This window comes from Bombus affinis, chromosome 8 (genome assembly GCF_024516045.1).
Source record: "Bombus affinis isolate iyBomAffi1 chromosome 8, iyBomAffi1.2, whole genome shotgun sequence".
Lineage (NCBI taxonomy): Eukaryota > Metazoa > Arthropoda > Insecta > Hymenoptera > Apidae > Bombus > Bombus affinis.
The window spans coordinates 15,058,143-15,082,195 of NC_066351.1; the positions used below are offsets into that span (position 1 = coordinate 15,058,143).

The 24,053-nt window shown below is 29.9% G+C and overlaps 5 protein-coding genes across 8 annotated transcripts; 2 read left to right on the plus strand and 3 right to left on the minus strand.

Annotated features, from left to right (window-relative positions):
* Positions 1-328: 328 nt before the first annotated feature.
* Positions 329-1,217, plus strand: LOC126919148 (H/ACA ribonucleoprotein complex subunit 3). Its single transcript, XM_050727875.1, has 3 exons — positions 329-516; positions 721-763; positions 833-1,217. The coding sequence occupies exons 1-3, from the start codon at positions 463-465 to the stop codon at positions 928-930; spliced, it is 195 nt and encodes a 64-aa protein (XP_050583832.1). The 5' UTR covers positions 329-462; the 3' UTR covers positions 931-1,217.
* On the minus strand, positions 1,193-8,294 carry LOC126919094 (trafficking protein particle complex subunit 10). Of its 3 annotated transcripts, XM_050727774.1 has the most exons (11): positions 7,951-8,290; positions 7,302-7,519; positions 7,004-7,197; positions 6,719-6,914; positions 6,531-6,642; positions 6,267-6,454; positions 5,968-6,186; positions 4,449-5,879; positions 3,896-4,357; positions 3,422-3,743; positions 1,193-3,314 (listed from the first exon to the last, which is right to left on the minus strand). In XM_050727774.1, exons 1-11 carry the CDS (start codon positions 8,027-8,029, stop codon positions 3,187-3,189), a joined length of 3,549 nt encoding a protein of 1,182 aa, XP_050583731.1. In that variant the 5' UTR covers positions 8,030-8,290; the 3' UTR covers positions 1,193-3,186. The 3 variants fall into 3 exon arrangements, with proteins under 3 accessions (XP_050583731.1, XP_050583733.1, XP_050583732.1); XM_050727776.1 differs by lacking the exon at positions 7,951-8,290 and having other exon boundaries at positions 7,004-7,204; positions 7,302-7,416; XM_050727775.1 differs by lacking the exon at positions 1,193-3,314 and having other exon boundaries at positions 3,503-3,730; positions 7,951-8,294.
* Positions 8,295-8,409: 115 nt separating this feature from the next.
* Positions 8,410-9,967, plus strand: LOC126919121 (DNA-directed RNA polymerase II subunit GRINL1A). The gene is made up of 4 exons (XM_050727833.1): positions 8,410-8,758; positions 8,835-9,090; positions 9,237-9,599; positions 9,678-9,967. Exons 1-4 carry the CDS (start codon positions 8,607-8,609, stop codon positions 9,891-9,893), a joined length of 987 nt encoding a protein of 328 aa, XP_050583790.1. The 5' UTR covers positions 8,410-8,606; the 3' UTR covers positions 9,894-9,967.
* A 90-nt stretch (positions 9,968-10,057) lies between these two features.
* On the minus strand, positions 10,058-11,901 carry LOC126919133 (60S ribosomal protein L13a). Its single transcript, XM_050727854.1, has 6 exons — positions 11,756-11,901; positions 11,154-11,284; positions 10,925-11,034; positions 10,584-10,729; positions 10,255-10,377; positions 10,058-10,182 (listed from the first exon to the last, which is right to left on the minus strand). Exons 1-6 carry the CDS (start codon positions 11,774-11,776, stop codon positions 10,099-10,101), a joined length of 615 nt encoding a protein of 204 aa, XP_050583811.1. The 5' UTR covers positions 11,777-11,901; the 3' UTR covers positions 10,058-10,098.
* A 443-nt stretch (positions 11,902-12,344) lies between these two features.
* On the minus strand, positions 12,345-23,630 carry LOC126919657 (PH-interacting protein). Of its 2 annotated transcripts, XM_050729139.1 has the most exons (22): positions 23,093-23,630; positions 22,948-23,006; positions 22,848-22,877; positions 22,579-22,638; positions 21,784-21,934; positions 21,608-21,706; positions 21,160-21,497; positions 20,928-21,082; positions 20,538-20,855; positions 20,033-20,450; positions 19,727-19,952; positions 18,552-18,876; positions 18,269-18,464; positions 17,953-18,201; positions 17,661-17,882; positions 17,207-17,585; positions 16,640-17,039; positions 16,294-16,524; positions 16,021-16,201; positions 15,789-15,942; positions 15,592-15,699; positions 12,345-15,352 (listed from the first exon to the last, which is right to left on the minus strand). In XM_050729139.1, the coding sequence occupies exons 1-22, from the start codon at positions 23,133-23,135 to the stop codon at positions 14,427-14,429; spliced, it is 5,268 nt and encodes a 1,755-aa protein (XP_050585096.1). In that variant the 5' UTR covers positions 23,136-23,630; the 3' UTR covers positions 12,345-14,426. The 2 variants fall into 2 exon arrangements, with proteins under 2 accessions (XP_050585096.1, XP_050585097.1); XM_050729140.1 differs by lacking the exons at positions 22,579-22,638; positions 22,848-22,877; positions 22,948-23,006; positions 23,093-23,630 and adding an exon at positions 22,010-22,048.
* Between the last annotated feature and the right edge of the window lie 423 nt (positions 23,631-24,053).

The following is a 24,053-nucleotide window of genomic DNA, read 5'->3' on the forward strand; positions in this document are numbered from 1 at the left end:
TCGTATCTCTAAATAAAAGGAAATAAATATAATTATCATTTATGATAATCTGAAATAATTATTAACATTTAACTGCCTTATTATGTAAAAGGATATTATCTCGACGATTTATAAAACATGACCATTTAATCATTAAAGTTTACAGATATTAAAAAGTATATGTAGCGCAAAGTATATGTTTAGATTTAGAATCAAGCTCTTTATATTTAAAAAAATATAATATTTTTTATATAATTTTATAAATCAAAATGTTTTAACTTGATTTTGCTTTTTAACTAAAAATTTTGAAATTTAAAGTTAGATAGATCGATCTGCGTGGTCGATCCAGTTATCCTGAAACGACGCATGCGTCAAAAATGGCCGTAACAAGCGATTAAGCACGAGGTGGAAGTAAAGGTTGACGACAAATGCAACACGAAATATTTGTGAACTCATAGAAAAAATCAAAATTAGAACGTAAACATGTATTTGATGTATTATCTAAATGAGAATGGAGATCGAGTGTATACATTGAAGGTAATAAATATAATGTATTTTGTTGTAGATTACATTACGTTTGTTTATTGTTTGTACAAAAAATGCATTATTTTTCTTTGTTGAGTCTATTTTGTGTTTACATAGTCTAGTTTCTTACACAGACATATGGAAGCATTAATTTCTTACTCTGTAATATATTTTGTATTTATATATTTATAACCGTATTTTTTTTTCGTTTTATAGAAAATGGATCCTAATGGAAAACCGACACTGTCGGCTCATCCAGGTATATAATAGATCTTATTTTGTTTCTGTATAAAGTGTTGCAACTAATTAATAAAAAAAATTATTTCAGCTCGATTTTCTCCTGAAGATAAATATTCAAGAGAAAGGATAACATTAAAACGAAGATTTGGCTTGTTACTCACACAACAACCATTACCAACATATTAATATTTTTATGTTTACAATTATATGCGTATATATTGCGTAGTAATGGCATTGAATATAATAGCCCAAAATTTATTAAATGTATATGCCTAAAATATTTATATGATATTTCTTACTGTTTAAATACGGAACTGAACTTTCAACGCCTACGACTTCCCCTCTTGGTAATCTAAATGTCTGCTATCCCATTTGTGTTGAAACATTCATAGCATTTATAATTATACTTGGGTGTAAATTATGTATAAAATGCAATTAATATCTTAAATAAAATGGGTTAATTATTCACTTTATTTAATAAAATTTGTTTTTATTCAGAATTTAGTTCATCTTAACATGTACATATAAAAAATAAAAGTTTTATTGTAATCTATTGTACAGTGTCTAATTATTTTGAGTAGAATACAATTTTATCAAATAATGTATCAACGAGATTACATAGAACTGACTTTAATATTTTAATCTTAATACTATGTCAAAAATATTGTAGAATTTTATGAAGTAACCCTTTGTATGATAGAAATAATTAAAACCTAAATTGCATATAATGAAACTTGTAGACTCAAAACTAGTACCAACATTCCATGATACTTGTAATTTTCACTACGTACATTGTACTAAACTTAAAATGCAGAATAACAATGTGTATACTATTTAACATATCCAAATATATTTGTATACACATATTCAAATATATATATGCATATCTTTTATTCGTTTTTTGTCATTTCAAAATGACATTTAACATTTTGCATTAAAAATAATTTCTTTTAATTGTTTAGATTGCAAATACATTGAGAAATATGTCTAGTAATTCATTCATAATATTTCATTACCTATCTATTAATTAATAAATAATGTGGAAATAAACACTTATCCATTATATTTTTCTAAAATACATTTTATATTATACTGAAAAATATTATTTTATCTCACAAATGTCAAATTTTGACATTTTCTAAATATCATATTGAGTATTATAATAATTATCTTATTTACAGAATTAATGATCTTATTAAATCAAAATATGGTTTCCTAATTAAGATGGCAATATAATTAAACCTTTTGCAATATTCATATTTTGAATAATGAAGCTAAGAAGTAAATGTAATATAAATAATATATATATATATATTATTAATTATAAGATATATTATTATAAGATATATATATATATATCTTCTTCTCTGTATATACTTACATATACTTACATTTTTCACAAATATTTATTACAGAACACATCTTTACCCTTAAGATGTTACTTATTTCCTGTGATATTTTTATATTGTTTATATTATGCAAACTGTATAATTTCAAGTGCTTATTCAATGTTACGAGTATATTCTTCATAAACTCTTGTACAGAATTGTATTTAACAAAAGAATTGAATATTCAATCACTCTAGAACTAATATAACACAATTTGTAAGAGCTCCAAAATCGAATGAAATTATCACGAATGTTTTATTGTAAATCTAGCATATAGAACATATGTAAAAAATTAAATATTTAGAAAATAGGAAACAGTTTAAGGTATATAACTATACTATTATAGGTACATGATGGAAAAATTGTAAGTATGTTACATTAAAATAGAAGTAACAAACTTTTACAACTTATTTCTCTCGAATTAAGTCGAACAGAAAAATATGTTGATTGAATTTTACACGTGGACTATACAACAATATCAAAAAATGAACATTGTTCAATAAGTTCACTAGAATATAAATCACATTACTGCACAAAAGAAAACATTATATTGTAGCAGTATTTCTCAACTATGAAACTTCTGAATTTTACCTACTGCTTAAATATTGTCATATTATTTCTTTGCTTTTATAATGGCAAAACTTAAACTTATAATTGCTTATTATTAATAAAAATAAACAATGATGCAAATTGAAATTTGTTTTTTGAACAAATATCGTATAAACATGTAACTTCGAACAATATATATAAATTTTATTTGTCCAAAATTCAAATCTCAATCTAAAAATATAAAAATATAAACAAATTAATATAGTGATGATTGATAAATTAATAATAGTAATATTATATATATATATATATATATATATATATATATATATATATAATATATAAATATATATTGTAATATATATATATATATATATATATATTATATACTCTGTATCATAGAAATATACCAAACAACGTAGAAATTGTCTTGATCAATGTGCATACAATTTGCATTTTATAATGCCATAGGTGTATTATACATTTTTAATATCAATATCTGCATTCAATTTGCTTCTGATGGTGCTGCTGGTAGAACATGAACTTGTTGTGCTTTACTAGCATTGTAAACTTGGCCTGGACTAAATGGTTCTAGTCTTGAACTAGAAGCTATTTCACTTTTGCGAATCATATCTTTAAAAAGTTAATAGGTGTTAATAATATGAAGTTGTGAAAATGTAAAACGAATTATGCAAATGTATCTTTAATATTTTAAGATTTTTTAGTATTGGGATACCTACCACTTTTGGATTCTGGTGCTGGAATATATCGAGACAATCTAACAACGGGTAGGGGTAAATAACCACTAGTTAATGGCATCACGTCCAATGTGACGCTTTGTTTCTCTAACACTTCCAAAGACACAATACCAGCAGTACGACCACATACAGCCCACATGGCTTGATCAGCAAGAACTTCGTACATTAATTGTGGTGAAGGATTTGGATTTGGACTAGGTAACATACGTGTTACTGTGAGATAAAGATGGCACATGCTACCAGCACGACAAAATTCACCTCCATTTCCAGCTGCTTCAACTTTTGAAGACACTGTAAATAAAGTCTGGAAAATGATATTATAAATAGAAACTCACCTCTTTGAAATATTTTTAAAATAAATTTTATATTTTACATTTCATTATTATTAAATTATTGCATAAGTTACAGTTCATACTTATTAAGAAAAAAGAGCCAAAGAAATAATTATATTCTTACCACATAATCTGTAATATCAAAATTGCATCTATAAAGACTGCATGCTTTTTCCATTCTTTGTAAATTATGAATTTGCAGAGGATCCTCATTGCTATTTAAATCGTTCAAATCTTCAGTATCATTGATTGGTATATATTTTACACGAAAATCAGTCTTTATTGGCATCAAAGACTTTTCATCTTTACCAATTTCAAGTTCCCACATAAATGATACATTTATTCCATTACCTATTACTAATCTCTGACCAGCAATAGGATTTAAGCTTTTAAAGTTAACATCTATTGATGTTGCTGTTGTTAATTCTGGCTCAATTAGTTGTAAAAGTTGATTTGTTAATCCTGTTACAATTATTTGAAGAAATTTCCTTTCTTTTGCAGTATGGAGTTTCATATTTGACATGAGTGGTGGACCAAAATGTAAAGGTATGCTTTCCTCCAGACCCCATGGACATTGGATATTCAGCTATAAAAATTTACAATATTAATTTTTTTTTAATTACATATTTCCTTTTTTATACATATTATTTTGATTTTTAAAATATATGAAAACATACTTTATGTTCCATTGATAAAGAATCTTTCTTTGGTGGTAATTCTGCTAGAACTTTAAACTTTAACCATGTTGTTTGAAATGGTTCACAAAATGGCAGTGATATTTCTAGTTCTTTAGACATTGTTTCTTGTGAACCATCGACTTGTATTATCAATCCCCTAGACGTACGTAATTTAAGTTTCATTTCATTTGTTATTTTTATACTTCCGCTCATAATAACTAATTCTATGCCTTGAATAAGGCCTGCCAATAAGTCTCTACTATATTTCATAGAAATTGTAGGCTGAGTCTTAGCTACTTCATAACATAACCGAGGATTTAAAATAGGTGATAAAAATTCCAATTTTTCCTCAATCACTAATGATATTTGACCAACTTTGTAAAAACCAGGCTGATCTATACGCCTAGTTAATGTAACCATGTTCATACCTGGTTTCACAATAAAATCATTACATGATAGCGCTTTACTAAAATCACCTTTTGCATTTACTGATGGTTTCCTATGTTTTGTACTGTCAGAACGTCTTACAATAGGCTTAGTGTTTCTGTGTAAGACACTAGCTGATCCGAGGCTTTTATCTTCTTTATAATCTAAATATGAATATACTTGTAATTGAAGCAAACTTGGATCAAACGGTCTCATATCTTCTAGAGTACATTTCGATAATAATGGAATTGATGGTTCAGGCGGTAACTTCGAACCCTTTTTTTTATTAGGTAATAGAGGTTTCTGAACTTCTTCAACAGATATAGACGCTTTAGTACATTTTACTTCTCTAGGAAACAAACTTTGTATATATATTTCGATATTGACCACGCAGTCTTGCACTACTTTATCCATCACTTTAACTTCCATACTGAGTACTACAAAAGCACATCCGAGTTCTACAAGTAAGGGTTGTGGTGATGAGATCATTTTCATATACCCGAACATTTCTTCAAAATAAGTATTACGAACAGTAATATGTAATACATCCAAACTGGCAATAGCAGCACATATTTTTGTATATTTTTCAACATCATCCATTCTTTTGTAGCACTGTGCCAATTCGAGTTGAGTTTGTGCTGCTAAGTGCCTCCAGCCTTCATCAGTGTACGTTTTTAAGGCATCCGATAAAAATGCAACAGCTTTTTGATTCTCGCCTAGCTCGCTATAAAATTGTGCTAACTCTTTTCCGATTAATCTGGCTGATCGAATTCGGCCTACATGTTTATAAGTACCCATAGCTAATTCTGCATGTTCAAGATATTGTTTCTTGAATGCCTCTTTAGACGAAAGTGCTTCTTTTAATTTATCGGTAGGTGTTAATTTCCCTTCTATCTGTGGTTCAGAATCTCCCATACCAGCTATTAGGTAAACAACTGTGTGTAGTTGCTCACTAGATGGCTCACTTCCAGGCATTAAACCACATAATTTTCCTAAATTTCCCAACTAAAATAAATTAGAATAAAGATTTAACTATCCTAATACTATAAATAATATTATTACATAATTTCTATTAATATGTCTAGTAACTTACTTTATCCCTAGCAAGAGCCCATAAACTCGCGGTATGTAAGGAACAAAGGTCCAGTTGCTGATTGTTATCGATATTATATGATGATAATTGACAAGCTTGAAGCACTTCTAACGCACAAAGGAAAGACCAACATTCAATGGATCCTTCAGGTCGCTGAACTTCTAATATACGTAATTCACTTAATGTATTATGAACAAATGATAAGCACCTTTGCGCAACCTAAATTAAAATATCGTTGTATGTTTATATACATAATGAAATTAAATCTATGAATAAAATCAGTCTTAATATATACCAACCTCCCATAGTTTGTTAAGTGATAGTAACATGGCACATTGTCTACTGAATAAATAACTTCTAAGATCTAATAGTGATGCTTTACATTCAGCCAGAAGGTTCCTTAAATGATGATTTGTACCATTACTTAAATTAACACCACCCCAGTTATTTAATGGGGTTTGAAATAAATTTAACCAAATTGGTGTATCTATAAATTTTTAAATAACAGATTAATTTTATAATCTGAAAAAATAGATAATAGAAAGAAAATGAGAATATCATACCTCCTACATTAGAATTAAGCACAAACTGTGTAAAAAGAGCATCCAATTCATCATATTGTACTAATGCTTCATCATATAATCCTAACATTTGTAAAACAAATGCAAGTTCTTCCTGAAAAAAAGAATTAATATATATACAGGATTAAAGCCTAAAAATAGTAATTAATTTCAATCAATAATCAGTTTACCTGCAGTAAGAAATAGTGACAGAAATTCCAGTTTGGGTGATTTCTATTTTCTCTTTGTTCTCTAATAATATCTTCAAAATGAGATAGTCTTTTATCATATGCAGCAAGCATTAAATAACGTATACGGCTAACTAAACTTCTCCATGATTCAGCTGAGCGCATTTCTGATTTTATTGGATTTATTACAGCACAGCATCTATATAATACATTAAACATAAGATATAATAAAGAAATCAGATGTAAAAATATATTTATCAAATATTCACTGATTAATTATTACTTCACCTATCACCATGCTTAGCAGCAAAGTCACTGCGAATTTTATCTAAAACTGTTGTCCTGGGTAATAACTTGTTAGTTTTTTTTATATCATAAGTTTCTACTATAACAATCATCCAATCCTGAATGTGATATTGTGTTAATGTTTTTAACCAGTTATCTATGTCTTCTCTAATACTTGTTTTATAGGTATCTACATCCTGTAATCTCAATATACATAATTAGAAAAGTATGAAACAAATATATAAGTATAACAAACTTTACTCGTGAGATATTTAAATAATTATAATATTAATTTACTTACAGAACATTCAGTCCAATAAATATGAAATATTGGCTGTTTTATCAAATGCCAATCTTTCTCAGTTGGCAAAATATCCTTAGAAAATGGCAAAAATGTTGCTCCAAGTTTGACTTGTTTAATTGGTCTACTAAATGATCTACGCCATTCCACTGTATCAGCAGATATGGCTTGGAATAAACTGTTTTCCAATGTAGAAAATAATTTGTCATCTCCTGCATCTATATTGGAGAAATCATTAAAATACATTAAAGTAACACAAACAAAAATAACTCTTATATTTGCTCTTTCTTAAATGTGTTATAATTAAAGTAAAAAATGTGTAATATATTTGATAACAATTAACTAGAAATAAAATATTGTACATGAAAAAGAAATTATTATAAAAAGAGAGTTAACCTATTTAAAATAACATATGTTCATCAATGACGAATGCTAATTATTTAAAAAGTTTTAATTATAGCTTAAAAATTATTATTATAAGCTATACAGCTTTAAACATGTATATCATTTCATGAACAATCTTAATTAAAAAAAGGAAAAGAAATGTCATATAGATTGACAGTTCATCAAGAGCGCAAATAACAATACTTAACAATAGTGTCACCATACAGAGGTTAAATATATTAATATTTTTGATTAATAAACTTACATGTAACAATTGGCTTAACATCCATAAATGTATTTGATCTACATTCACCACCCAAAGACGACCCCCCATTGCAATTCATTTCTAAAGATTGGCAGTTGCTTCGCGAACTTGCTTTTAATCATTACAACTTTACGTCACTTTTGTTACTTTATACAAAAATTATTTTTTAGTTTATCTTGAAATAAAATATTTAACACTTCAATGTTCTCTCTATATTACACAGAGGATGATAGCTTTATTCGTCACTTGAAAATACAGATTCAACATGATATAATAAATGTAACATTTTATTTAAATCCTTTAGTTAAGTTCCATTGAGGTTGGAATTGAAATCTTCGTTTAACATGTCGTGCAATATCGATAGTCTTGAAGATCTCGATATCTCGTATTCAATAGATATATTGTCTATTGCAATCTTCTGTTCAGTGAAAAGTAATGCAATTTGATTCGATTTATCACGTCACTATACATAACGTCATAATTAAACGCGTAATAACTGACTTGTAATTATTAATTTAAATAATAATTAATTTAAAAACACATAACATTAATTTTTTTTTAAGAATTTCCGTCATTCTAAAAATATTATTCCTATAAATGTTAATAAAATAGCTCCTAACTATTTCAAATTTTACAATTTGGATAAACAAAGCGGAATGTATCAGAAAAAAATAATTAATAAAGTACCAGGTAATTTACCACCTCCTCCCAAGAAAGAAAGTCAAGGGTACATAGAGGATTTAAGAAACAAACAAAAGTTTGAACTAGAGGAATTATTAGAAAGACAAAATAAAATTCTTAGTAATAAGTAGGTAAGGTCTAAGATATAAACTATACTCTTTATTAAACTACTTTTTGACAAAATATAAATATTTCTGTTTTAGAACATTTGTATTAAAGCTGCCAGACAAAGGAGAAAAGATCAAATCTTTTCGTGATAAAATATTAAAAGAACTAGAACATAAAAATGAAGTTGAACAAGCAGCTAATCTTTTGTCAAGATTAAACTTAGCATCTGAAGGTAAAGCTGCTATAAATAAATTAGAATGGACAGGCAAATATACTGAAACCAAAGATACTATCAAAATTGTTGAACTTGATAGCGATGATGAAGAAGATCCCTTAAAAATATTAGCTCAAGTAAGTTACTTGTATTAGATTATAGACTATATGCCTTATGAAATATATATATATATATATATATATATATATATATATATATATATATGTAGATTGGTATTATATATCAATTTTGTATATCAATGTTTATTATTTGCTATTATTAGCCTACAGGATGTGGGGTTCATAAAAAAAAGATTATGCATCTTCCACCTGAGGAAAGTTTAATTAAGCCAGAAGATTTGGCAGAAATAGAATCTTTTAAGACAAAAACTCCTGAGCATATTACATACATTGTTAATAAGGTTGAACAACCTCAAGAAAACAGTGATAAAAAGAGAGAACCATTCAAGCCATATAGAACAACCAAGTCTGATGTACATAATCCAGAAAAAGAAAAACTGAGAAAACAGAATAAACATTGGGAAGTTACAGCAGCAACTCCACCTCTTATAGTTCATGGTGCTGTAAAAGTCATCAATTTAACTGAATCCCTTCAGTTACAAAAGGAACAAACTAAAAAACTTCAAGTAACTAATTTTTATATTTTAAATATTTGTGAAAAGTATATATTACACATAAATTATAATAAAAATTGTAATACTTAGGAGATTCAAGCTAAACACGCAGCTGAAAGATTAGCTGATCAATTTGGTTTACATAACATTGGTCCTCCACCTGAAAATGTAGGTACTTATCGCCTACAAGATGAAAAAGAATCCGATCTTTCTAATTCAGAAGGCGAAGAAAGTGAAGTGTATGATGATGAAGATAATGATAAAGCAGGAACTGTTGTTTTTACAGTAGATAGTATAGGAAGCTAATTAATTTATCTTATTTCTCTCACGTATATTATGTAAATATGTTTATGAATAAATCTTAGATCTTAAGAATCCTATATTATTAGAATTTGTATTTTTTTATATACCTAAAAATATATATAGGGATATATAATCATGATAGTGTAAAATATAATAATAACTCAATGTAAAATGTTTATGTAGCTTTATTATTTTTACAATTTTTGTATTAATTGTATCCAAAATTATTAATAATTGCTGTGTACGGTGCGGTAGCCTTTGCAACTGTTTGTCCTGCTTGTTTGGTAAGTTTCTAAAATAAGAAAAGAAGCGTATAAGAAATAATTCTTGACATCATTTATATTTGTAATGTTTTTAGATATACCTTAAGCTTGTCTCTCTTTTGAACTTCAAGAATTGATCTGACACGTCTCTTGTTTTCCAATGTACGTACAACAGCCTTGTATTTCCATCCAACTTCATGAGACAATCTACCTACATGACAGTACTAAAAAATAACATTGTATTAGTATCACATGTTTTTTAGATGGAATATATCTATATACATTTTTTTATTATTTACTCAGCTGAATGTGACATCACGAAGTATAAAAACAATTATACTCAGGCGCAAATTACCATACCATCATTGTAGATAATTAAATAATTTACTAACAATAATAAATGTATTTTTAAATTAATGTTCTATCTTACCTTCCTACCAGGTTTAAGACACATGACTCTCATGGCACCTGGTACAACAACACGTTTTCTACGGTCATATGGTGGTGGACAACCTTCATAAACCTTTAACCTTCTGAGAGCATCCTTCCCCCTTTCTGTTTTGTGTGGGATCATTCCTATAAATTCAATGATATTTTTATTTATACAGTATACTGTAAAACATATGCAAGTTTGTTTAATTATTTATAAATTAATGATCTCATATAAATGTTTTTTTCATGATACCATCAAATAATGTAGGTAATATATACATAATCATCGATTAATATAAAGTATAAAATTCCATGTAAATAAGTAATATTTCAACATACCACGAACTGTTTTCCAAAGTATTTTACTAGGAGCACGGAAATGAAAAGGTCCACGAGCTGGATTTACATTACATCTCTTACGTAAAAACGACATAAATTTCAGCTTATTCCTAAAATAAAAAGTTACATAAAACACACTGAAATAATTATACGCGAAAATACTTAAAAAAAAAAAGAATATGTATATATCATGAATACTTAATTATAATATTACTGTAGTATAACTAACCTGAAGAAATTACCGGAAATATTAAGTTGCTCGCTGCGAATAACAATTATTTTATTGCCCTGTAGGATCGTTTTGGCAATAATAGCTGCCAAACGACCAAGTAAATGGCCACGGCCATCAATTAATATTGGCTGAAAACATAATTACGACAATTAATGTCTATTTTTGTTCCATATTAAAGCGTTATATAAAACAAATATTTATAACAACGAATTTTCGGTTTTATCAAAGATTTGAATTGCATAAATATATGTACGATTACCAATAACAAATAACACGTGTCAATTGACAGATTTAAAAATAAAATAATTATTTCTAAGATACCGTGTAATTAATGTATGCATGTACTATTTTCATACCGAAAAATAATCACATAAAGGAATTGCATCATCGTTTGAGGAAATATAGCAAATGATATTGCAAGAAAACACGTGTACATGAATTCAGAAAAGGATGCAAAGAATATATTTCTAGAAAAAGCAATATCGAGTGGTTTAAAAAGTATTTTTTAATTTCTGTGTATAGTGTACAGATTAAAAGAAGTATATCGTGTAACTTAATTTACTCTTAAGGACTTAAAATATTAAATAAAACATACATACCTTATTACTGAAGCCAGTCATCTTGTTAGTCTACCGGAAAAGGATTCATGAACATTGAGAAGTATGCGACCTCTTTCCGGAAGATATTCTGATGACATTGTCAGGGCATCCAACATTATATCTTTTTTCCTAAATGAAAGCATAACAAACATAATTCGTTATTAAAATATTGATACAATTTTTATTACTTTATATCGTATTATATTTTATAATCATTTTAATTGAAAAAATTTTTATATTTTTCATAACATTTTAATAATATAGTAATTATATTAATTTATTATATTACATTACATTATTGGTAAAATATTTTTCAGAAATTATAACATTTGGAAATAATTTTTTATAAATTAAGGAAACATTTTTTTATTAAAACATATTGGAATAATATTAAAAAATAACATTAATTTTTCTATAAGATAATAAGATAATAAGATCTATATTCTAATAAGATTTAGAAAATTATCAATTTAACCAAAAAAGCATGCAAAACTGCCATCTGGCGTCAAAATAAAGGTTTATGTTCAATTTTGTAATTAATGAAATTAGGATTTAAAAAACAGGTTTTTAAATAAATAAGGAACAAATATGAAACAATTTAATATTTTTTTATTGGTGACGGTGGGTTTCGATAAACTAAGTATGCAACAGAGTACATTGATTTCACAACTAAAGTTTTAAATTTTACATAAATCGAAAATTTCGGTGTTAAGTTTTGTTATTTAACAATATTTATGTACACGAAATTATATTAATTCTGAAGATTAAGATACGAAACACGTTAATAGTAATGTAATTAAATGATCAAAGTTAAGATTGGTATTAAATTATAATATAACCAGATATTTGACTTCTTGAGTCCACATGATATGACTCCTTCTCTTCAAGGCGTTATTAAAAAAATATCCGTTATATTTCTAATTATTATTATTTATATCATTTTATGTTTAATATTCTTAAGCTAATATCACAATGGCCCGAGACAGTCAAGACTTCCAATATTTGTGCACATATTCTTATACTATGTTAGTTTGCCGGTTGCATAACTGCCTTGAAAAACTTGTATCCTATTGTATAGTAAGTGAAATAACTTTTATGCTATATAAATCTGAAAAATGTCTATTTCTATATATGAAAAATTCCTAAAATCGCACGAGCATTGGTTCTTAATTTTCTAATGAACATACAAATTACATGTAAAAACTTTCTACTTCATACTACAGATCATGTAAAGCACACATTTGTTTTACGTAACTTTAAAAAAAATTGCAATCATTTTACAGTGTGTATTTATATTTACAAATAATATATTTTAAGTATAGTTGCAAAAAGCGAAAACAGTGCCGTTTAATGAAATTCATTAATGAAATTGAAAGGTATTTAATTTTTGTGTGATTATTCTTTTAAAAAACAAAAGATTTTATCTATGTTCTTTAAATAAATAATCATATATGTAAAGGCACTGCCTCATTTAATGTAATTTACACAATATGGATGGTAAGTACAATTCTTTCTTCAATGTACAAACACTTGATTTAATTTATGAATATTAAAAGTATGCACACAATAAAAAAATAATATTCCACATATATGTTCAATCTGAAAACAATTTTCGATCTGAAACCAATTTTATTTTATCTTAGGACATATTAGAGGAAAAATTATCTTATTAGAAAAATATACAAATATGCAAATATTAAATTCATTAAGTAAATGTCAGTGTTATTAAAAAGATTTACAATATAATTTCATTTATGTAATTAAACATAAACATAAACACTGATACAGATTATTTTTATCAATTGCATGTAGAAGATAATGCCTTTTTTTGACTGTTTAAGATATTAGCATGAAAGTAATTTTTCATTTGTCAATTGACTTTCCTCAGAAAAGCAGCAGTTGAACTTATTAAGTTAAGCTTAAAGTTATATTCCCCGAACAAGATGGGTATTTTTTTTATATTATTCCAGGTACAATAACATATTTTCAATCATGTAATATTAACATTATCATACATTTTATTTTTTGCTGTTATTATTGTATGTAAATTCAGGATTTGTAAAGAATACTCTTCCATTAATATTTTTAAACAATATATTATGAATAACAGTTGCAAAAATAATTGTATAACGATTTAGTCGTTATTCCATTCTAAGTATTGGGAATGATGCGTAAGTTAAAACTACAATAAATATTTTATATTCAAATAACCAGTAATATCATAAAATTTGGAAAAATGTATAAAAAGTATGTTGATCAAACAAACGAATATTATAGAATGATTACACTGTTTCCGCTTGCTATTAAATCTGTCTTATACACTGCTAATTGATTATATATTTAAACATGAAAAAATAACATTACCAATGTGCTTCATAATAATGGAAGTACTTTGTAGCAGTGTTTATGATGAATTGCTATGACAATCTCAAGTGTTTATACGTACAGCCTATCTATAATCTTACCTTAAACTTTTCAGACAATATATCCTGGCATACACAAGTTTAGTGTAATGCTATAATATGGATACAGTCAAGTGTTTATACAGTCGAGTGTTTCAGAATAAACATTATCAAATAACATTTTAAATTTTTACATTATTCTTAAACATTTGTAAGAATTGTTTGAAAAATCATAATTTACACTTTTATTACTAGTATGAAAGATGCTGTTAGGGTGAATCTAATAGAAAAGCCCGTGCACGTTCCGTCATTTTGCGCACACGCCCTCTACTACTTATACTAATACGTGGTACATTTTCAGGTTCAGGACTTTCATCACTTTCTTCTGCATAATATCGACGCTTAATTTTACGCCGATTTCTAACTGGCATCGTATTGCTCTCATCACTTTCTTCATTATAGCGAGGTCGTTTTCCAGTTCTTCTTGAATTTTGTACAGTTTCTTCATTTTGTATCTCTCTTGTTCCACGAATTCTTCTTTGAGATCTTGATGATACAAAACCTTTGTCTGATTCTTCACTATCTGAATCCTGATTATTAATTTCATTTTGAGACTGTTCTTCTTCTTCTTCTTCTTCATCCTCTTCTTCCTCTTCTTCTTCTTCCTCACTCTGACTTTCAATGTTATTTCTTCCACTTTTTGTTGTGTTCTTCAAACTTTCATTATGTTCGGGTGTAGATGCTAATTTTCGTGATCTCGTTCTACTTCTATTAATAACTTCCTCTTCACTTTCTTCATCTGATAATTCATTTGCAGAAAATGCTTCATCCTCCTCATACTTATCATTCTTTGAGTTCTCGTAAAAGTTTAGCTTTGACTTCGACTTTACTTGTTTACTATTTCTGGTATTTTTCGCACGATTTTTCCGAGTTTGTTTTCCACGTCCACTGGGTGTATATACTTCCCCAGAATCACTATCAGCACTAACACTGGGTACCGTTTTTCTAGCTCGTGTCCTTCTTACAGGCACACTACCACTACTTTCACTTTCTGTGGAAGCTTCTGAGTCACTGGCTTCGCTTCCACTTTCTTTTGGTTTTTTAGGTACTGCAGATCTAGATATCCGAAGTTTTAACGTAGGTCGCGTCGCAGTAGCAGAACGTTTTGTATGTCCATTTGTCATACGTGATGGCCCTATAAAATAAAAAAATGTTAATCAATGTTTTCTTTTCCTTTTTACATAGCTATGTGATTAATCTTTATTATTTAATAATATATTTATTATAATTTTATTATCATTATTTTATTCTTATTATTATCATATATATCAAATTATTAATATCTATTCACATGTTCTCACTCTGCTCTCTGATAACATTCTATGTATTTATATATGTGTATGTGTATACTATAAAAACAATATATATATATACCTGGTGCACACATGTTAGAATTATTCTTTTCCATTTCATCTAAATCATCATCCTCACTGTTTATCTCATCATCATCATCCGAACAAGCAGATTTTGATTTTGAAGGTGCTACATATCATATTAATTGTTTAAAATTTATTCTACATTTATCTAATTTATTTTATCAAATATTTTTAACTAATATAATGAAAGCATACCAGTGCCATTTGTTAATCGAACTTTGCCCCTTTTAGCTTTCCCTTTTGTATTTTTTGCATTATTATTGCGTCTTCTTGCAGATTTCCAGTTTGAAATAATTCTTCCCATATGCTCTTCAAACATGGCTGATAATCTTATTGTCATTGAATATATCTAGAATAAAGATTGTACCATTATCTTGTACAATAGTTGTAATATTCTTCACATAGTATTGTAATAAATATGGCATACCCTTGATCGTTTGTTAGTATTATAATTTCTACTATTTGTAAATATTAATCGCATATCTTTGGCAAATTCTATAGGAGTTTCATAATTTCCTCCTAATAAATCCTCTTTTACCGTACGTAAATCCATTGGTGTATCTATAATTTGATGATAATCTGGGTGCTCTAATCTATCAACTGGTTCTCTATAAAAAATCAAATAAAAATTATTACAAAAGATATCTGTCTGACATATGTATATTATGCGTATCAATATACTAATATTAATTTATTTTACCTAAAAGGAATAGAATCTTCACATTGCCATAACGTTTCTAATAATTGACGACATGCTACTTTCCAATCAGCTGATGCTTCTTGTGAACGTAAATTTCTGCTCGAGGTTGCCCTCTGAGTGCTAGTTGAAGGTCTATCCTTTGCATCTTCTACATCAACTTCTGATTCAGAAGAATGGTATGTGTCAACCAGTTGGTGATAAACAGCTGGTACATCTAATTCTGTAGTTTCTCTGTATAAATGGAAAATAATACATTTTTATTAATTATATCTTGATAAAGTTGAAATAAAATAAAAAAGATATGTAAATGGTATTAAATTTTGTGAATAAATAAACTAGACCTTACTTTATAATACGTAGACATAGGTCAGTAACTATTCTTGCATGCTTTACTATTTGACTATGTGGTTCATTAAATTGTTCCGCATTTGTTGCTAAGTATCTGACATCAAACTGTGCGGATGTTATTCTTCGATAAAAATGGTTTTCAAAACGAGCTTTTATGGTTGTTAAATCAATAGGATATTCCACAACAAATGCATACGAAGGATATGCATTGAGATCAACAGGCGCCATAAAAGGTTCTGCAATTGCAAGGCTCATCACTTGATCTAGTCCACGTATAATTCTGCGGCATGTTGCTTCTCTATCTCCCATTGGCCATTCCTCTGCATGAGGTTGATATAGTATTGTACGTATCTCTTCTTGAAGCACAGGAACTGCACCTCCAAGTACTACTGGAAGTCCTGTAATACATAACACATTATACAAGGTATTAATATCAATAAAATGAATGCTTATATTCACACTGTGAATAAATTAAGATTTTATATTTTTCCAAAGTTTACCAGTTACTTTTCCCAATATTCTCCAAAAAATTTTTAATTGTTAAAACATTTGAACACACACATACTATTTTCATCAATTGGTTCAAGATCCCAAGGACTCATTCTCTCATATTCGCCATTATCCCATCTGACACGGAAACACATGAAAAACGATTCTGGAAAATCTTCGTCTAAAGGTTCCATTGATTGTATTTGACCCATCCACCATCCGTCATCAATCATGCAACGAAATCGGTCTCCTTCAGACCAACTACGTGCCAAAGCTGTGTCAAATGTTTGACGTAAAACTAAAAAATCTAACACATCAGCCATATCGTGATATTTAATAGTAAAATTTTCTCCTGTTAATTTTCCATATTCATCCATTAACGCCAATTTTAAACAGCATAGTCGAGGTGGACGTATTTCATACTTTATACCTACTACTTTTACAAATTCCTGTGCCTACAGAATATCGAATGTTTTTCTAAGTAACTAATATTAATGTTCATAAAGTAAATTGAAAGAAAAAAATCTTACTCTTATATTGACTTTATTCCATGGTTCACATCGTGGACCAAGTTCATATACTTTTTTATTCCTAACAGCATCTAAGTAGAACTGATGACCTTGTCGAAAATATACTATTTCATCACCCATTTGAGGATAATATGGGGCTTTCCTTGGTATTATTTCGGTAAGCCATTCTGAAGGTCTAAAAACTTCTGGGATATCATCAATGCCAGTAGACAATGGAATATCCTTTAAATAAAAAGAAGATTTCGAAAGAGAGAAAATAATAAATTTATTTACAAAGAATGTTTTTACTTACCTTTTTTCTAGGTCGTCTATTACGCCTTCTGTCCATATCACTTGGTGGTGTGAGAGATCGTTTTTTTACAGGTTTGCGTTTACTTCGCTTTGGGGGTTCTAAATTTAAACCATGATCTGCAATCCAATCTGAATATTCAGTACTAGACTCTGATGTTGAACTATCAGAACACAAATCTTCTTCATGAGCAGTAGAATCATTACTATTACTACTGGCTGAACTTCCTGTTGTTGCTGCATTATCGGGATTCTAAAGATTTACGAATTATTAAGTATATACGAATTATTAATTTGAATTAAAATTGTATAAAAAATACCTCGAACTCATCATCTTCTTGTTCTTCACTACGCGTAGCTCTAGTTCTATATCCATGTCTAGTAGTTCTATTGCGTTTTCGATTTGCTATTCGACTACCTATATTACCTTCAGTATTGGCAGTATTTGATACTGGTTGTGGTCTTTTTCGCATTTCGCGTTTCAAATTTTCAAGTTCCATTTCTGCTGTTGCATGTCTATAAACATTATATCCTTATTTATGAATTTAAACTACTTATAGATATATTCGTGAAGAAGGAAGTAATTTATAATACAAAACATACAAAGTTTTAAATTGTGTTTCTCTAATAGCCGGATTCATGGGTCGAGCAAGAATAGGCTTATTCCAAGGTGTAGTATTATCTCTTTGCCAATTACCACTACTTTGTCGTACACCTTCGACATCTCCAGCTCTTCTTAAACCAGACCTGCTTCCTCGCGGACTAGCCATTTGACGAACTGGTTGCTCTGCTGCATTTTCATCTCTTTCATCAGCTGCATTTTCTGCATCAGCATTAATATTTTGTCTTTGTGCAAGCGCTTCAATTAACTGATCAATGTTGGATCGTGGTTCTTGAGCTGGAAGTCCTTCTATAACTTCTTGCATCCCTACAAAATAAAATATATATCTTTTAAAGCTTCAGGAAATATCAGGAAATTCAGGAAATATACAATAATAAACAGTGTAGCGGCACTCGACAGCAAACTAAGACCCGGACAATGGTAGAGCAGTGGTTAGCGCCATTGGTTACGAACGTTCCGGACCAGGTTCAAATCCCGGAACACGTAGTCCGATTTTTTCTCCACGATTCCTAACTGAGAACACAGCGACCTATACGCCAGGAGCAGCACTATCACCACCACTACCTATACGCACCTCAAATTGGTGACCCCGACGTAATGATCTACAGTAAAAAGAGGTGACGACCATGATAGCGCTACCGAGACTTCGATCACCGCGAATCTAAGAGTGTAGAAACGGAGACCTACTACGACCCCGCGGCGACCGTACGCTGAAACGCACGCACCGTACCAACAGGCATCCACCGCCACATCGAAGACTACGCGCAACATCTGCACGGGTTTGATAACAAGCTGCCGACGCTGTACCCCGCATCGAAACGACAAATCCGCAGATGCCGACGAAAAAACAACGAACGACGTCGTATGACCATATGTACAACAAAGAAGAGAATGTTATCACTGGTAAGGGGGTACTATAGCGGCGCTTGACAGCAAACTAAGACCCGGACGATGGTAGAGTAGTGGTTAGCGCCGTTGGTTACGAACGTTCCAGACCAGGTTTAAATCCCGGCACACGTACTCCGATTTTTTCTCCACGATTCCTAACTGAGAAGAAGGCAATCCAACAGCGGTACCTCACAACGACCTATATGCTAGGAGCAGCACTATCACCGACCTACTATCCACCTGAACAGAAATAAAATAATTTATGTACCTCCAGCACCTACTGCAATATTTGGTACTAATTGTTCTCCTCTACAGTTTTCTCTCCCAGGAACCAATCTTTGCAGAGCTGGAGGATAAGGATTTCCATCAACATCTACTAAAAATGGTGGAGGCATTAAATGAGGTGCAGTTTGTGTTTGTTCATCCAAAACATAATTATTTGCATCTCGTATTAAGGGTCTATAATCCGTATGGAAAAATAATTCTTTGGGTACCTATACAAATATAAAATAGAGAATATACATTTCTAATGTGTTAATAGATATAACAATTATATAAAAACAAATGTATTTACTATTTTAAGTTTTTCCACACCAGATCCAAACCCATATATTAAAAGATGCCCATGAGAATCTGTTGCTGCTAACATTGTTCCATCTGGGGACCACTTTGCATCAAAAACAGCACCATTACCTTGCCCTTCAATAAAATTTTGAAAGCACGCTATCGGTTCTGTGTTCAGAACATCCCAAATTATAAGTTGCCCGTCATGTCCAGCACTTAATATAACACGGGGATCTATGGGATGAGATTCTAACACAAAAACTTCGTCTTTATGTCCACGTAAAATTTTCACCAGTTCACCTGATTTTGCATTCCATACTTTAAGACAACTATCATTTACAGCTGTAATAACCCATTCATCACTTACATCCCAACTAACCATAGTCACCTTAGCCTTTTTGTTAGAATCATCTTCTGTTTCTGATTCTCTAGAAATTATAAGAACAAAATGGTATTTAGTCATTAATATTATACAGAAAAACATTCATAAAGAATATTCATAATACTTTAATTACCCAGGAAGTTTTGTAGTCATCAACAAACGTTTGTATATCCATTGTTGTTGTTCAAAATGCCAAACATTTGCAGTACCATCTTTAGAACCCGAAATAAATTTTAAACCGTTATGTGCCCACTGAATACTATCAACTGTATCAGAATGTGCTTCCACCTCTAAAACTCTACATGGACCATCATCTCCTAACATCGCATACACTCTAACATGATGATCTGCAGAACCAGCAGCCATAAATGCACCACCAGGACTAAATGACGCACATATCATTTGTGCTTGACCAGGTCGCATTTTTTCATGGTATTGAATTGGTTTCGGCCTAAAAAAAAAAAAAAAAAGATATAATGTTATTTTTCATTCTGTATGGGATATAAATATTATTGAAACTTACTGAAAAACTGCTCTTTCATTGCCTTTCTTTGTATGAGACCAGAAAGCAACAGATCCATCTGTACTTGTAGAAACTAAATAATATACGCCATTACAAGATATAGGACAAAAATTTACAGATGTAATCATACCAGAGTGTCCAGATAGAACTGCAACCTGATAAAAAGTAATAAAAATGAATTTAACAAAATCAGTCTATGCAATAACATTAATTAATATTCTAATCAACTTACAGGAGACATTGTTTGAAAACACCAGACTCTTAATATTCGATCTAGGCTACCAGCAGCAAGTAAAGTGTTATCAAAATTTACTGCAATATCCATAATTTCAGCAGATGCTCCGCGAAAAGTTGCTAATAATCGCCCATCAATAGAACTCCATACTTTAACAAGTAAATCATCTGCACCAGTTATTATATATTTCCCAGTGCGATCAAAGAGAACACAATATACTGCAGATAAATGTCCTAATGTGTGTCTATACAACTGCATTTTATTGTAAAACTTTGTTGGTATTGCCTCTCGTCGACCTAGAGGCCCGGAATTCTCCCTTCCCTGAAGTACATGTACTATATAAAAAAAAAGTAACATAACAATAAAATGCTTTATGTACTGAAAAAAATGGTTGATATTAGCAATATTTATGTACCAAATCTAAACAAATAAATATTTGATTTACCTATATTAGGCACTGATAAACTATAAGGTGAAGCCAAAAATGGTTTTCCACCTAGTCTGCCAGAATATGAAATAATGCCATGCACTTGACGTTGGACATCTACAACAAAAGATATTCATGCCAAAAGTCAAATAATTTCAATAATTACTTAAACATATTTATATCTTTTACTTTACCTTCGTGTGTACGTAACAAAGATTGCCTGCCAGCTCCTAGAAGAGATATCGCTCCTGGTATGCATGGCGGTACCTCTTTTTCCAATACTGGTCCAATTCTGGCACATATTTGTAATAAATGATTTGATCCAATATGAGAATATTTCTTTTCCTAAAACATTAAAATGTTTTTATAACTATCTTTTCATATCCTATTTTATAATATAATATGATTACAAATATATACGATCACACAATATAATACAATCATTATATGTATTTTAGGATATCCAAATATTTAGATCACAGATATTATATATACGAAGAGAAAGATGATAATTACGTTTTGGAATAAAACTAGTTCGCACTATTAATTGAATTTTAAGTAATCTAAAGTAGTTCCTATTTGTAACCAATCAGAAGACAAACAAGCAAACGCAGCCAATCCGAATAGCCTACTCGTCACACGATACTAGTTTCTATAAATAAGGTCTGAGTATGAGATATACTCATTGATCAGTGCATGCAAGATGGCCGGAAGTTAATGCTTATTGGTTGAAAGCAATATGGTGGGAGAATCTTGTGCAACAGCAACATAGGATCAGAGAAGTGGAGGAGGAAGAAGGGTTGAGGAGTGGGACAGAAAAGGGGTAGCACCCTATTAGGGGTACTTGATACATTGGCATTTGACTAGCTTACGACATAACAGAAATTTATCATAATGTTACTTCGAAAAATAACCTATTTATTTCATCATATATGATGAATTATTATACACAAAATAAAATTCCTTCCTGAAATATTAATCTTACTTACCAACTCTTCAAAGGTTTGATTATGTACATGCCCTCCCCAATCTAGTCTTTGCGGTAAAACCTATAAAAAAATAAAAAAATCATACAAATAAGTCGATTGATCGATCGATCACACTCGAGATAAAATTGTGCCAATTTGTCGAACGTCAAGGTCGCCGACCTTGAAATTCTAATGTTTTGACAAGCAGAAACCACGTGCAAACCATGTGGAGCCGATGGGTATGTATAGTGTCACCCCGGCAAAACGTCAACTCAGACCAATCGTCTTACCTTAGCTCGCTCCAATTCACGCTTCAACACCTAGAACGTACGTTGTTCATCATAATATGTCACAACGAAATTTCATGGATTTTAATTCAATAATACTTACGTCTGCGGCTTCACGACAAGGTCCCGCCGCTAAGAATTTAGCAATTAGGAAGTACAGCTCTGTAAGAAAGAACGCTGTTTAGGAATGAACCGCACGCCTCGCTTCGTTGCGGATAGTAAGGGCGCTTATCGCTCCCATTCTTTACCTGGTGCTATTGCAGTCTCGTTCTTCGTTACGCTGCCCTCCATTTCGCCTGATCAATCGTTTATTATTCACTCACAGAGAAAGAGAAACATTTGCTTTTTAGGGTCATAGCGCGGTAGTAACCATTTCAGATTTCATTTTCTCTAGCGAGGTCTCGACCGCGAGACGCACACGCACACTCACCTCCTCAACGGAAAGTAGTCCCCCCCCCCCTACCCGATTGTCGACACAACGTACCATATTATTCAGGAACGTAACTTGCTTCCCAAAACCCTGTATAATTTTATTTTCATTTGAACCGCTTTAGGAGAACGAAACACTTTCCTCTTCTCTTTCACATTTCAATAAAGAGTGAAATTAGATAACTAATTTTCACGTTACTATCATAGACCTTAATTTGATATGTTCGAAGTTTTCATTACGATAAAACGCATTTATGGATGATATCTGCACCATGTAACGCGGTTTATTTGAAATTAAAAATACAGTGACGGTAACCGCAATTGTAAGAAATGTAAAAAAGCAGACAATCTTGATTTAAAGGTAACATAAACTAAAGTAGGTTATCAAATGAAGTTTGTTATCGTTGTTATTATATGTTGATAAATATGAATTAATTATTATTAATTATAGGCTTTAATAGAGGAATGGAAAGAAATTTTTACTTAAAACACAACTTTCATAATTCTACAGCGATTCGAGTTAAACAATAAATAATGACCATGAAAACTGCTGTTAATAAAAGGATGATAATGTCCTTATATAATTTTTACTGTGTTTTATTTAAATGTTGTATACTGCTGTAGGACATGAACGTGTTAAATTAATTTTTTAATTTTAATCATATCACTGCTTTAATACTATGATAATATTTTTGCACTTATTTTGTAATATGATATAACAGAAATTTTCATGCATTATGAAATCGAATTCTGCTTGTATCTTTTTTAGACAAAACTAAT